Genomic DNA, 15,110 nt, shown 5'->3' on the forward strand with positions numbered 1-15,110 from the left:
ATTGGAAATAAAAGGAGAAGAATTTCCATCCGCATGCATTTATGTATTCCATCATGCCCTTCAATCAATTCAAGTAGTCCAATTTGGCCGTTCGGAAGCGACCCTTTTTGCCCCAGACTGGGATTTCTCATGTATTTCAATGAGGATGAGTGAGTGCCGCTTGTAAGCCCCCCCCCCCCCCGACCCCCCCCAACAATCAGTGCCGAGGCCGGAGCGTTTTTCCAATGGATTGAACGCTCAGCGGCGGCTTCTTCTTTTCCTTCTTGCTTTCTCCTCGTCCCAGAGTGCATTTGAACAGGCTTGTCTGCAGTGGCCGGGGTGGGGGCAGGGGGGGTCACATCTGCAGGGAACACCAATCTGTCCTCCTTTCCCAGCTCAAACTCAACATTTGCAACACACACACACATTGAGGGCCTCATCATAACATTTGCTGTTAAATGGAGTTGCTTTTCTCGGAATGGTTTCTCTCCTGGCCGCTGTTGAATTTCAAATGTGCGAGGTGGTGATTGTGATGAATGAAATGGCGGCGAGGGGGGCCGTCACATGAATGATATGATGAATGAATGATGCCTGGAATATGGATAAATATCTGGCGAGTATACATGGAGGCCGCCGATGCCAGCCAATGATACTTAATGTAAAATATACAATAAAAATCTGACATCAATAAAGCCCCCCCCCACCCCCCACACACACTTTATTGCAGCAGTTTGACACATTGACAAATCAATCATCTGTGTCATGAAAGAAAAGTGTTGCTTCCGAATGATCAGTCGTTGTGTTGATTCTAATCTCAAAAGATTGCACAAACTACAGAAGTGGTTTTGGTGCAATGGACAAAAAGCGCAAGTCGTGAAAATTTTGATCAATCCTTTTTCACAGTACAATTGAGAAAGTCCAATGGTACTTGTGTATTTGGACCTTTTTCCGATGATGATGTGTTGAAATGCGCACATGGAATTTGCGCGCGTGCGCAAAGAAACAAGCGCGTCGTAGAACGCATTGTCCGCTCGCCGCTTTAGGACCCAGCAGGGAGGGAGGCTGACGCTTCTTCTGCCTGCAGGGTGACTCGAGCGCGCACGCTCAGCGGCTGCCGCCGCCGCCGCCGCCGCCGCCTCCTCCGGCAATGCTGCCGCCGCCCAGCGTCAGACACACACGCAGCCCGGGATCCTCTCCCCACCTCCCCTCCCCCCCTTTCCGCTCCTCCTTTTTCCTTTCCGTTGATCTGAGTTCACCTCGCTGTCGGGATACGTCCCGTGCGTGCGTCAAAGCCGGGAACGAGCGCGCGCGCGCGGGGGGGATACGCCAAGCACCGCGCCGGCAAGATTGCGCACTCCGCCCCGGTCCTCAGCCTACAAATGATCGCCTTCCTCCGCGAAGACGATCGGAAAAGTTTGCCGGCTGCGGATGAGCTCGCTTGGTGAACGAGGCGGCCGCGCTGCGTTTCGGACAGGTGAGTGCGGGCGCCTTTTGGACGAGCCATCCGCAGGAGTCCCGCGAGCGGCCGCATGCCGCTTGAGTGTTGCCGCTCGCTCGCTCGCTCGCTCGACGGGTCGCTCGGCGTGCCTGCGGAGTTGATGTGGACTTGGTAGGGGGCGCGTTTGATGCTCGGAGCGCTCGCCGGGGTGCTGAAAGTTTGCCACGCCGCCGGTGTTTCTCGTCACCTGTTCCGTGCAGTCTTGGTTGACTCGCAGATGGAGCTAATAGTTTAACCCCCCCAGTTTCTCTCACGGGCCGAGTAGGGTTGCTCCGACTCGAAAATTCGATGAAGGCATGACACAAATTGAATTCATGGAAAATTGTGTCCAGCAAATATGTACGTGTTGTATTCATATATAATATGTACTACAGTTCAGTTAATGTTAAGAAGAGATTTGGTGGTGGTGGTGGTGGTGGTGGTGGGGGTGCTGGGGGCTTGTCATCCGGAACGTGAAGGCAAATACGGTCGAATGTGGCGACAGTTCTGATGTGACTTGACCAACGGCAAGACGAGCCCCCCTCAAAGGAGCAAAAGCTTTTACTTTTAGTGGCGCTAAGAGATTTTCAAGTTCCGAGAAGTTAAATGCCACACTGAAGTTTACTGGAAAAGGGAATAGATCTGAAACTATTTGTACATTTATATTTTATAACAAGCGACTTCATGTCGCCGTAAGAGAAGCCTGCTAGCTTCACGCGCAACACGTCTATATGGCAATATTCGATCGCAGATATTCTTTATCCTCGACAAAATGTGACAAATACAACAGCGTTTGACTGAGTCGCAGTAAAGGCAGGCGGAACTCCTCTCCTTCATTTGTGTCTGCATGAGCACGTTATACTGCCGCCCGGTGGCCAAGGCGGGCACATCAGCGGGAGCAGCACAATCAAATAGATCACGGCATTATTTAAGTTCTTACTTTTTTCGGAATAAAATGTCATCGACTTATTTTTTTCTATTAGTCATTCCTTTGTCTTTTATTTTCCAATCAATCTACCCCCCCCACCCCCTTCTAGTTCTTGTTTTACTTGACCACCACCAAATCCTTGAATTGGATTCAGCCAATTGGATGGAGTCAGCGCAAGTGTAAGCCCGATTCCACGGATGAATTTGTGGAAATTGAAGAAGAAAAAAAAATCCACTTTTGTGACTGGAGGTCCGGTTGCACTTCGCTGCTTGGTCGCTCGTCTGGCTGAAGCTCCCTGATGCGGGAAGCCGCTCTGTTGATGTGCCTTCATGGCGCATTTGGGGCCCGAGCGAAGTGGGGTGGTGAAGTTGGCTTGATGTGGATGTGTGTGTGTGTGGGGGGGTGGCGGGTGGTTGGGGTTATGGGCTGCTTATCGGCACAAAAGCTCCCAAGTTTGTGTGTGGTTGCCTAAAGGCGGAACATTAATAGATTTCCATCTAACGGGATTAGTGAATAATCGGCTAAAAAAAAAAAAATCAAGTAGGGTAGGAAGGCAGACGCTGAGTAAGACATGAACACCAGTGTCTCCCTCAAGGGCTCTGCTGGAATTGCAAGTCTTTAAGCCTGCGGTTACAGGAAATGGCTCAAATGTTCCTGGGTCAATTTGACCCAGGCAGTGTTTAGTCGTTAGAAACCAACACATTTTGCATAAACCTGCTGGCTAACAAAGTTTCCTCCCCCCCCTCCCCTGATAGTGTTCTGTTCATTTCTCGCAAAATGCAATGACCTCCTGGGTCAGTTTGACCCGCTGCATGTTTAATCACCCAAAAGTGTTTGAAAGCAAAACCTTTTTTACGTGATTTGCAAATTGCAATGGACGAAGCTTTGATTCATTTGCCGTAGCCGTCACGCACTTCATAAGCCGGCGCGCCTGATAACTCGGAAGTCGGATGCAATTGTACTAGAAAGTCGCATGTTGTCACAGAAAAGCGCTTTGATGATCTCGCAACTTTGCGATATTTTCAGGGTCATTCCATGACACGCGTCACTTTACTGTCCCCTTTTTTAAAAGTATTTATTCGTGACATTGTTTTATTTACCTTCAAATGAGTCGATTTGACCCACAAGAGCAAGTCTACGGGCAAAGATGACCGACAAATCACCGCTGCCTTTTCTTCCCCATCGCACAAAAGCCAATTGCGCCTCGTCAAGGCTGAGAATGACAGAGGAAGTCACTCAAGACGTCCAAACGCCCGCAGGCCGCCGCCGATTGATTCCTCTTTTATTGTTTCGATCACTGTCCTGCCAGCGTCTCTGATTGAAAAGCCGGCCGCCGTCTCGCCCCGGCGGAGCCGCCGGGGCCCCCCCCCCCGACTGCGAGGTCGGGGAACTTCGCAGCCGCCGGCTCATCGCCATCATTCCCGCGTGACATGCTATTATTACGCTCTGGAAACGGCGTGTCACTCACCCGCGCCGGCGAGTCAATTAGTCACGTCCGCGGGGACTGCGGAGAGCGTTTCCAGGCAGGTAGACACGGCGCGCGAGCGGATTAGCATGTGTTACTGCGAGATTCAATTCCCGCTGAGGGAACCAGGCGACATTTTCACGTATGCGGAGATGGAGCTCTCGCCAGGAGCCAAACAAAGCCTTCATATGTCCTGTTTACGGGTCTTGCTTCCGAGAGCACTTTTGGAGGAACTCTGTCTCCTCTCAAACGTCTTTGATTCTCGGTCTTGGACGGACGGGGTAGACTCTGGATTTCTGATCAAGACCAGTCGAGATCAGGGGGGTACGACTTGGATTAGTGAGAAACACGCAATGCCTTCTCGATGTCGCCTGGTTGACCACGCCCCCTCCACCCGGACCATGGATGAAGCCCCTCCCCATCCCAGGCCTCCAAACGTGAAAAAATATCGGCAAAATCATCAGTACTGCTGGATTTCCAAAACTCTAAGGAGTTGATTTGCAATTTTGTGGTGCACAGCTGACAGAAGCTGCTGACACCATGTCCAAGTTGGATCTTTTTGGGGCGGGTGCGGGCGACTTCTCTTTGATATCTAAACGGACTCGCTATTGTCTCCGTCTAACTTCCAAATGTCTTGGTCTTGTCTCGGTTTCGGTTGGTGTGGTCTTGACGCCTGAATGCGAACGTCGAGACATGCGTTGACCGAGCTTTGAGCTTCAGGGAAACCTGTAAACGTCTTTGTTTTCCTTACCTTTGCGGCACTGTTCCGCATTGGCCCAATTGAGTGCGCTCTTCAATTTGTCACGCAGCCCAACGCATAGCGAGGACCGCTGCTGAGAGATGAGCGTTTGTGAGAAATGGCACACGGAGACTCAGGTGCTGGGAAACTAAAGTCGGCCATCAAAAGCCAGCGGCTTAAAAGATTTCTTCAAGGAGACGCGCCGTTACGTAAATCAAAGAGACAGAGTGCCGCGCTTTACGTGAAGATGCAGTACCAAAAGTATCCATCGTGGGGCACACGTCGTCGGACGTCCGTCCGCGCTCACGGGGTGATCCGTGAACCTTCCGTGCATGTTTTTGGAATGTGGGAGAAAACCGGAATACCCAGAGAAAACCTGTGCAAACCCCAACGGGGCAGGCCCAAGCCGGAATCGAACTCTGCACCTCTGCGCCATGAGGTCGATCACTGGAGCGCCCTATTACCAAAAAGGAGAATGCTGTGAAATGCACGGGGGGGAGGGGGGGGCGTTTTATCCTCCCATGATTGCAACCCCCCGCTTACCTGCCTCAGATCAGTGTAACTTGCCTTGCTCTTATTTACTGCAACTCGGCCAACCCTCGCCCCCCCCTTCCCCCCGCCCCTTTCCCTCTTTTTCTGGTGGTTTGTTGGGCGCACCTGCTGTCAGCCGCCTCAGGCTCCTTGCATCAGTTGATAAACTCCTCCCGAGACCCATCGGCAGCCACAGCATGGAGCTGCCTTACTTACTGCATTGAAATCGCCCATTGTTCAGAATAAATCTGCGCCGCTTGCATTGTGCCATCCCCGCTCAAAAGGACCGCTAGTGAGCTTAGCGTTCCATGTGTGGAGCACAACGGGAGAAAAACACAATCCGAGCTTGTTAAGAGACATCAAGTAGCATCCGGCCATCATGCGGGCGATTATTGAATAAGTCTCCGATTATTGTCTTACTTGTCTTACTATTAGTTTCGCCGAGCTCATTAGGTATCCCGAGTGTTCCTGTAATAGTTCAGCTTGAGAGCGAGTGAACCCGCAGAACTACTTCGCCATGCTTTGAAGTCGTGAGTTTTACAAATGCACTCAAATAACAATTATGTCCATTGAGAGAGAGCTAGTTAGCTTAGCTGTGAAGCTTTTCATCGGGAACGGTTGTGGTGGTCGAACGTTATAGTCTGCTTGGGCGGCTAGGTAGCCGAGGGTGCTAGTTGATTAGCTTTGTCCATGTAGCTCTTTATGAAAGTAGCTTCGCAATGACGCGGCATTCGCATTTCCTAGGAATCTTGTCAAAGTGGTCATTTGAAAATGTAAACACTTGTTTCATCTTGATATATTTTTTCTATCTGCTTAAAGTCATTGTTGACTGTCACTCCGCGAAGCTGGTTCGAAAAGGGAGCTATTTAGCTTGCGTCAGCTTCATGGTTAGCAACAAGCTTCATAGCCGAGCATGCTAATTTGCCCGTGTCACCTACACAGTGAGGAGGCAGCTCGATAGAGAACTAGTTCATGGGGTAAACTAGCTACCCGAGAGAGACGGTTAGCCTTAGCTGCTATTTGGCCCGTGTCGCATTCTTATTTAGCGGGTAACTTCGTAGCCAAGGGAGAGCCAGAAGTTTGGCTCTGCTGTTAATTTGCCAGCTAACTCATTCGAGGTTGGCTTGGAATGTTCCAATGGAAACGTGGCACAACAAGGACTTGTAAAGGCACAAAATGATCCTTTAGAAGACCATTAAGTCTATTGTTCCCTTCATGCCGCTCGCATTTGAGCATTTATGCACATGCTAAAACTAATTTGCAGCACCTTGTGCATCTGTTGAACGGGGAAAAGATCATTTGAAGAATAATTTGATCGGCATGTATTTCCTCAAGTATGAAGAAGCAGTTTAGCCCGGATTTGACGCGTTCTTTGTCCGTCTCTGGGTGAGTAGAGCCTCTCACTTTGAGTTACAGCATATTTGTTCTTGATTATTTTGTGTTTCTTCTGGCCGCTTGCATTATTGAGCAGCTTTTAAATTGGGAACACAGCTTGCATCCCGGCGAGGGGCACATGGGGGCTTGAGGCATTGAGCTGTTTAGCCGCCGGTGTTTTTCGTTATTTTTTTTGTACTTTTGCAAGGCTCTTTCCTTGCTGGAATTATTCTCCTGTGTGTGTGTATTTTTATTACATTTTTTTCACGTGCCAGCCCCTTATTCTGTATGCGTCTTCCTTTTGATGTCACCGGCTGCGCCGGAGACGTTTCTCGACGTGGCAAATGGATGCGCCTTTCGTGCTACGTTTAGGCGGCGTCAACAAAACGTACGCCAAGGTCATCCCCGCCGCTTTCAGACGTGCTATTAGCATTCTTTCTGGTGGCGCGTCAAGTTTGCGCCTGCTCGGCTCTCCGCTTTGATGTCCTATTTTTGCCGCCGGGGATCGACAAAAACAAAAAAAAAAATCGAGTGCCGTGTTCATCGGGGCTAAAGTGGAACAGAGTGGATCCAATGCGGAAGGAGCAGCGCCATGAATTGGATTGGAGCATTGGAGCACCTTCGATTGATGGCAATGCTCCTTCATATGATTATTAATTTTTTTTACTTTTTTTTTTTAAGTTGAGGTGTCAAATTTGGATTTTGGTTTGTCCTGCCACCCTGTACCTCGCCGCCATATTTGCAAAATTTCCATCTGATGCTCCATTAAGCTTCTTCACGGTACTGTCACGTCGGGCCAGCAGTGTGTGTGTGTGTGTGTGTGTGTGTGTGTGCTGCGTAGAACTTGGGACTGCAGTGTAAGTAAGACTGATGAGGGTGTCAAGGTTGCAACCGCCACCTTTCAGCCCCCCCTCCCCCACACCCGCTATGTTTGCACATTGGAATGACCTCAAACAGTTTTGCGGTGGAAGGTGGGGGGGTCGGGGGTGAATCAGCAGCCGGCGCTGCTGGTGGCCCCACTGTGACTTCTCCTTCCATGTTGACCAACAGAAGTTGCAGCATTCAAATGACCTGATCGGTTTCAAGCCTGGGTTAAGATTTTGAGTTCGGATGACATATTTAGATTCAAACTCGGCTTTTACTTTCCAAAAAAAGGTTCCCGGTTCACTTCAGGGCTCCTGATTTTAAATTGGGGTTTGAAGACATCGTTTGGGTTTTCTGCTAATGTTTCAAGAATGTAATTTGGTTTTTATCTGTCCAACACTTGTTTTGGTATGAAATTCGTGTTTGCAGCCAAAACGGCGCAATTTGTCTCCGTCTCTTCATAGTCCAGTTGAAAGCAACTTTTTTTTTTTTTTTTTGGGTCCCAGCTCATGCAAATTAGCCTCTACTCACCCCAGCCCCTCCACCGTCGGGTGTGGCAAAGTAAGTCAAGCTCGTTGTGACATGTCATCGGATGACAATCGCTTTGTGTTGAGACGAGAGTCATCGAGCAAATGACTGAGTCGCGCCTTCCGAAATGGATTCGTCAGCGGATTTTCACGCCTGAGACGAGTGTACGCGAGCAACGAGAGGGTGACTTTTTCAATTGCTGCCAAAGCAAGGCGCTACTTTCTGTCTGTCACAATGCCAATTAACTGCTGCCTTTGTTTTCTCTATCCGCTTTTAATGAAGCGTAAGCGCATCGTGAGCTCATTAGATGAAGGCGCTCATTTGAAATGCAAGCTCGGGAGCCACCAAATGGCAAAAGTCGTCCTCCTCCGCCTTAGCTGCGAGTTTGACTTTAGATGGCGGCGGCTGTTTGGAAATGCTGCAGAATTCCACTTGAGTCGAAAAATCCACAGAAAGGCAGACTGTATACAGGATGCCGCCACACTTGCGTCCTATGCAATTGGAGAGCGCGTCACGCATGGCCAAGTTGCTGCCATGAGAAAGTCGGAGTGAGGGGGGGGGGGGGGGTGCGCCATGCAGACCGGGAAGCGGCCGCCTGCAATCAAACGCAGGTGAACAGGTTGTTCCACACATGGCTGATCCGCACAATTGGACCCGATTTATTTCAGCTGCTTGCCGTCGTCTCCTGCACAGCGGCAGACTGCGCACGGCTTCTTCATATCCATCCAATGTGGAGGGAAGCCATGGACTCAATGGCGTCGGTGGCTTCGTTGGCCCCCCCGCCAGCGCGTGCGCACGTTGCGACGGCACGAAACGTGTTCACGCCAAACAAAGCTGCGCACGGCAGTCGCTATCGTGCCTTTTGCTCTTCTTGATGGCCTTTTTTTTTTTCTGTCTCGTCAGACCCATGTCCAGAGATGGCGTCCAAGTGAGCGGCGTCATGCGTGCGAGGGGCTCAGGCTCGGGCGCGGGGGCGGGGGCCGCCCCCCTCCTGCTGATGGTCCTGCTGGAGCTGGCGTGCTGTCAGGAGGCTCCCTTAGAAGCAGGTAAGACTGCCGCCATCTTGCTTCGGAACGCACTTTGGCCTCCGCTCACGTTCCAAACGTAGCCGCGACCGTCGCGCGCTTGTGACACCGGCGACGTTGGAGAAGTCGGCTCTTCAAATGGCGCCGGTTCGTCCTTTTTGGTCGTAAAAGGCCTCCGCAAAAAGCCACCGGAGCAAAAACGTCCCCGCCTTCTACTTATTGTGACATTGCTCAGCGCTCGCTATTCAGCTGGCTGGCCCGCCTGAGGGCGATTAAATATGGCGTCGGCCCAGAGCCTTGAATTACGCGGGAGCCACGCTGACCTTTTTCAATTACAAGAGCGACCGCGCGAGACGGCCGCGGCGAAGCTCATCGCCTCCGGCTGCCAAAACGCAGCCGGCGGCTGAAAAGATGCGCCGCCGCCGCCATTTGACACCAGCAGAGGATGGTCGCGGACGAGCCGGAAGCGCGCGGCGGCCAAACTCTGCCGTGAACGGCGATGGGACGTCGTACGTCTTGCTCAGGCGGGCCTCCTTCCCGAGTCGGCGCGATCGTCCGCGGCTGCGAGCTGAAGGTCGTCCGCCGCTGATCCAATTTGAAGCCGCAAAGATGAAGCGTGAAAGTTGCCCTTTTGGCACGGCGCTGCGCCTCTGCGGCCATTTTTCAAAAGGGATGACTGCACTTATTTGCCGCCCCAAGCGATCTGGCGCCGCGCTTGGCAAAAAGCGCACGAAAGCTCTTAACGGATGAATAAAGGATATCTTATCTTATCTTATCTTAATGGATGAAAACCTCCACTTGAAATACAGCTCAGAACCTGCCCGCCCGTAATCACAGGATCCCAAACGAATCCGAGCGGGCTTCCGGTCACAAAGCCGCCCTGGCGAGGTGGTCCTGGGGGAGACCTCGGCTGCCATCGTGGCCAAGGTTCCTCCCCCCCCCACCCCTCCTGTTAGAAAACAAGCAATCTGTCCGCCTCCCTTGTTTTGGCAGAAAATGTGGCTTTGCCCACCAATAATGGGATTGTTCATAGCTTTCAACAATTCCCTGTGAGTGGGGTGTTGGGGGGGGGGGGGGGGGGGCACGGGGGCTCTTATCGTCTTCCAGCCTGCTGCCATTTAATTACACAGAGAGGCCGCACTTGCTCATCACACTCCATCCGCCCCCGGGCCATCATTTAATGATGCGGAATACGCTCCGGGAGCCCCCCCACCCCACCCCCACCCTGTCATTTTTTTTTTTTTATTAGCATCATTCTGCTGCTTTTTATTCACCTCCTTCTCAGTGGTGTCCAAGGACGTCTCTTGCCGGTTTTCCTTTTTCATATTGTTCTTCCGGTCTTGAAAGTGGAGGAACTGAACGGGAGCGCCTCGGGCTAAAGAAAAAAAAAAAGAAAAAAGAAAAAAAGCTTCACATGTGATTTCACCTTCATGCTCCTCCTGCTGCTTTTTTTTTTTCACGGACCAAACACTGGCGGGTTCTTGACAAAAATGTAAAACAAAAGCCGCGTTGCCTTGAGAAACAAACAAACGTCTCGCAAAACACGTCAGCTCAAATAACCAACCCCCCCCCCCCCCCCCCCCAGCCCCGGCCCCCCTTGCGCACCATCTCCCTCGGCTTCTCAGATCTCGCATGAATAAAAGGACGACTAATGGCATTCAATTTGACATTATTGCTCTTAAATGCAAAAGGATGACATTTCAATTGAAATGCCGCGCCGTGCGCCGCCAGCGCGCTTTATTGATTTCCAGAGAGACGCGACACGGGCACCTCGGTATCTCTTAACCCTGATTCTCATTCAGTCAGGCACACGCGTACACCCCCCCCCCCCCCTAGCGTCCCTCTCCGGGGCTTTGCCCTGTGGGACTGCAGCAGCAGTCGTCGTCCCGCAAATGAATTCCTCTCCATTAAAGACGGCGTTTGCGTTGCAGACGCCGCATCCGCTTGGCGTCAAGCGACCATGTTGGACGTGATCTACCTGCTAGCTTAGCCTGGGTTGGAAGCCTCGGTTACGGAGCGAAACGACCGGTGCCATGGACATCTCTCAGTTATTTGTTTCGGCCGTGTTAAGAGATTTCAATCGATTTTCAAGTGTTGTGCTATCGATGGTCGTAATATTGGGCGATGATTCTCCAAAGTGTTTGTGCTATGTGAAGAGTGATTGAACTCAAAGGTTCAACTGTGTGGAACCGCTGATCCGGGCCGGGAACCTCCTGCCAGATCTCTTTCAGTTGTTATTTCCAGTGGCATCTATCGTTGGCTAGCATCAGCTTGACAGTGGAATTGATCGCCGTATGTCTGTGTACGTTAGCGATGCAAAAGGCGTGCGTCCGGGGCAGGACAAAGCCGCTTTAATCTCATGCAAATTTCCTCTCCGACACGCTGGAAGGGAGTGTTTACCTTCGCCTTGATTGTCTCGTTAAACTGAAGCGTTGGGAGTCCGAGGGGAGCGCCCGCCTCGCGTTTCTCCTCAAAATTGGCTTTCCGGGCCACCGAGGGCAATTCTCCCGCTCACTTTTGTTGATTTGTCCATTTATTTAGTCATTTTTTTTTGTCATCAAACGCAAGTATGACCATCAAATGTGGTGGACGTTGTCCACAGCAGCATTTGCTATTGAAGGGAATTCATCTTGGGCTGAATTGTGTGGGCGGGGGGGGGGGCGACTGATTGGCACGGGACGCTCGCACTCTTGAAATGACTAACCCCAATTCGGGTCCCTTCATGTTGGAATCGTCTTTGTGTGCCGGCCGTGATTTTCTTTGTTCTGAGTTTCCGTTGCCGTCATTTTGCTGACGATCGATCCGAAGTGTGCGGGAGAACTTTGCCAACGGCCAAAGAAAAATCATTTCCAACATTTTTCGGGATTGATTGCTCGCGCAATCCTGAGTAGACCAAAAAATGTACTGGTGCGCTCTCAAATTTTAGAGACAAGAGGCCACCATTTATTGTCCATGCAGTCTGGAGTCTTTTTTCGAACCACATTTTTATATTTTATATATATTTTATATTTTATATGCAATGATTTTTACTCCGTGTGCAGAACTTTGTATGCCGCACTATTTGTCAGAGCTTTACCACCTAGAGGAGTTTTGTCGCTGTGTTTGTGATGAGAACTAAAACCAAGTCATGCACCATACATGGCTTGGGCAAAAAGACAAACAAACAAAGAAAACCCCCAAAGTATCGATATTTGTTTAAAAAATAATTCTTCTTATTTTTGTGTTGGTATTGCATCATCTGTTTGAGTGCTGGCCCGCGTTTGTGGGTGTGATGAAACGAGGCCGTGCACAAAATATGGCCGCCCGCATGAAGCAAACATCATCTGGGCCTTCTGCTGGTACGATTGCGTCAATCTTTGGACTTCTTCCTAAGTCCAACTGTGTGAAAGCTTGCCGGCGTGTTTGGCGAGAACTTTTCTGCGGGTGTCTGCCCCGCGTGTTTGCGCTGTGAAATATTCATGCCGGCCGCGCCTCCAAAAGCAGGAGGTCGGGAGTATGGCGCGACGGCGGAGCTGTTGAATAATGGAGCGGCTGGCGCCAACTTTTAAACATGGGCCTCTCTCCCAAGGCGGCGCCGGGCCATACCCGCCTTCTCGCTTACTGATGGCTTTCCATTCAATTCGCAGACGACGACAACCGCGCCGTAACTCTGAGAGGCGCTGGAAAAAAAAAATAGATCTATTTATATCTCGACATATATTTTGGCAACCCTCCCCCGCCCCCCTCAACAGTCTTCTTGGGTCACTTAGTCAAAGATCAATTCAGCAATGAACGAATGAAACAAAACAGATGCTAATGTACTTAGCATGTAGCCAAAAGCATCACAACTTCCGAGCGTGCACATGAATCGCTAAAGACGGCCACGCTAAAACTGGATTACGAAGTGCAAGTGAGTACACAAAAAACCAGGCGGCAGGCAAATTGATGTCGGGGGACAAAGAGGAGTCAGCCGACATTGGCTTTTATGGCCGCCCCCCTCGCCGCCGGCCGTATAATGACGGCAAAACGCTGACGAGGGAGCCGGGTGATCAGTCACCGCCGGCCGGGTGCCCGTCACGCTCGCCCGTCACGGCGGCTCGAGGGTGCCGGCAGGCCGGCGGGCGGCGCAGATGGATGATACGCCCGTCCCAATACTTTTGTCTAGCCATTTACAGACATACACACACGTGTGTGCACAAGCCTCCCCAAACGTAGCAGTTTAGCATGTGGTGTCCTTATTAGCGGCTCCTTCACGGCCACTTTATCGGCGCGGCAATAACACGAAGTCACGGCTCGCCACACTCGAGTACGCTTGATGGCCGGCTGATGGACGTTCTTTGAGGAATTGCCGTCGCCATCACTTTGATACCAATGGCCTGCCCCCACCCCCGGATGGAAATCCTTGCTTGGATATGTCTGTAGTTTGGAATTTTGGGGAATTACGGCGCCGCACGAGGTACTGTGGGGCCCAATCTGTGTACTTTCCCCCTCAGGTCAAAGGTCAGTTGAGCGTCTTTCGTGTGCTTCCATTGGACTCCATCGGCATTCTCGTCCCTCGTTTTTTGCGTGAGGTTTTTTTTTTCCCTTTCACGCAACGTGATTCAATCAAGCAGTTTGCCGACGTGCAAGATCGAGCCATTTGACACTCTATCCTTTGTCAATGGTGATTGCTTATTGATCATGCGATCGATAGGTTTGTCACGTGTTGCCCGCATCCCCGCTGCCTCATTTTGGCTGCGGGCACAGAAAGATAAGAAGGAAGGAAGGAAGGAAGGACGGCGAGCTGTCCGAGTGGGATCCGCTGCCAGAGCCCAGTTTCATTTTTAATTGCGTGTGTATCCAGTCAAGCCCACTCCATCGCCTGTGTTCGCGCTCCCGCTATTTTTGTTCATCCGTTAATTCAGGATGTATTTCCTCTTAAATTTGTTTTCTTCTCAAAATATATCACTTTTGCTTTCTTTTCTCCAGCTAAATTGTCATTCTTTTTTTTATAAAAAAAAATACAAGATCGTGTTGGTTTTCAATGATTAAAAACGGCGCACGCACCCCCTCTCCGATTTGTCTTTGCGCAAAGGCCGCCGCTTATTTGCTGAGCGAGTGTGCTGAGTTGGACTTCCTGTGCGGACAAAGTGCTGACTTGATGTTTTGGGGCCCTCGCAGCTGCTGAGAAAAGAAAAGAGGACACCTGGAGACTCCCGACTGGGCGCAGGTTGCGGTGCAGGACATTTGCATTCAAGACTTGATTCTCTTTCATAACTTTTCGGGGGCTCTCCAAGCAGAGAGATGAATTTTTGAGATGGCTTATTTATGATCTGGCACGCAACGTTCTCATAAACATAAATCCACCTGTATGGTAAATGCATAATTCATATATCCTCCCCGATTTTATTGCACTCGAAGCTGTGATGCGCGTGCCAAGAGTCTGTCAGTGCAAAATGTTTTTTCAGGAAAAAACCTGTGTGTGTGTGTATAATTTTTTGAAAGACTTTTATTTTCTTTTTCACACTTATTCGACTCAAGTAGAGCAAAAATAATGAAAACAGCAGAAGCCCTGGGGTTGATCCCTGCGGAACACCACACGACATACATTGAGGGTGCGCATCTCTCCCATATAGGACGATCCAATACCTTCTTGTTGTCGGTATATAAATGAACTCTTCTCTTTATGTATTGCCATCGATTTTAATTGTATTCTCATCTTTTGAATCGAAACCAATTGAAATTGAAAAACAAAAACAAGCAGTATTGTTTGACGCGAGACAACCAAAAAGAGACAACCAAATGCCCCACGTTGAAATCGTCTCCGACCGGTTTCAGCATCGCCAGCTGCGCCGCCCTAATGTGACACTTAGGAAAACAAACGTGGCGATGATGCCTATTTAAGAGCTGGCCAATTACAGTCTTTAAGTCGGCCCTTTCATGATAGATCGAACGCCCGTCTTTTAATTTTATGGCGGCAATATACATCGACGGAGAAAAAGGGATGTCTCTGGCTGAAGACTTTTCTTTTTTTAATCGTCTCCTTAAAGGCTTCCAAATGATCATTCAGGACGCCGGGAGTGTCGGGGGACGACGTGGCGCTCGGCGGGGGTCGCGTCGAGGTGACAATGTCGTCGCCGTCACGCCCGTCAACGCTCATTTCTGCCTTGGATTTCTTTATTCAATGCCTTTGCCGGAGTCGGCCGGCGCTATTCCCCGAAGAAGCTCGCGGATCGCTGTTA

At 50.5% G+C, this 15,110-nt stretch overlaps 1 protein-coding gene across 2 annotated transcripts in view; it reads left to right on the forward strand.

Moving 5' to 3' along the window:
* Positions 1–1,373: 1,373 nt before the first annotated feature.
* The window catches only part of LOC127608549 (roundabout homolog 1-like), a 121,173-nt gene continuing 107,436 nt past the window's right edge, over positions 1,374–15,110 (forward strand). For both annotated transcript variants that reach the window (XM_052077673.1, XM_052077675.1), the window contains exons 1-2: positions 1,374–1,453; positions 8,789–8,931. In XM_052077673.1, coding sequence (XP_051933633.1) covers positions 8,793–8,931 — 139 coding nt within the window. In that variant the 5' untranslated portion in view covers positions 1,374–1,453; positions 8,789–8,792. The remainder of the gene's footprint in view (positions 1,454–8,788; positions 8,932–15,110) is intronic.

Source organism: Hippocampus zosterae, chromosome 10, assembly GCF_025434085.1.
Source record: "Hippocampus zosterae strain Florida chromosome 10, ASM2543408v3, whole genome shotgun sequence".
NCBI lineage: Eukaryota > Metazoa > Chordata > Actinopteri > Syngnathiformes > Syngnathidae > Hippocampus > Hippocampus zosterae.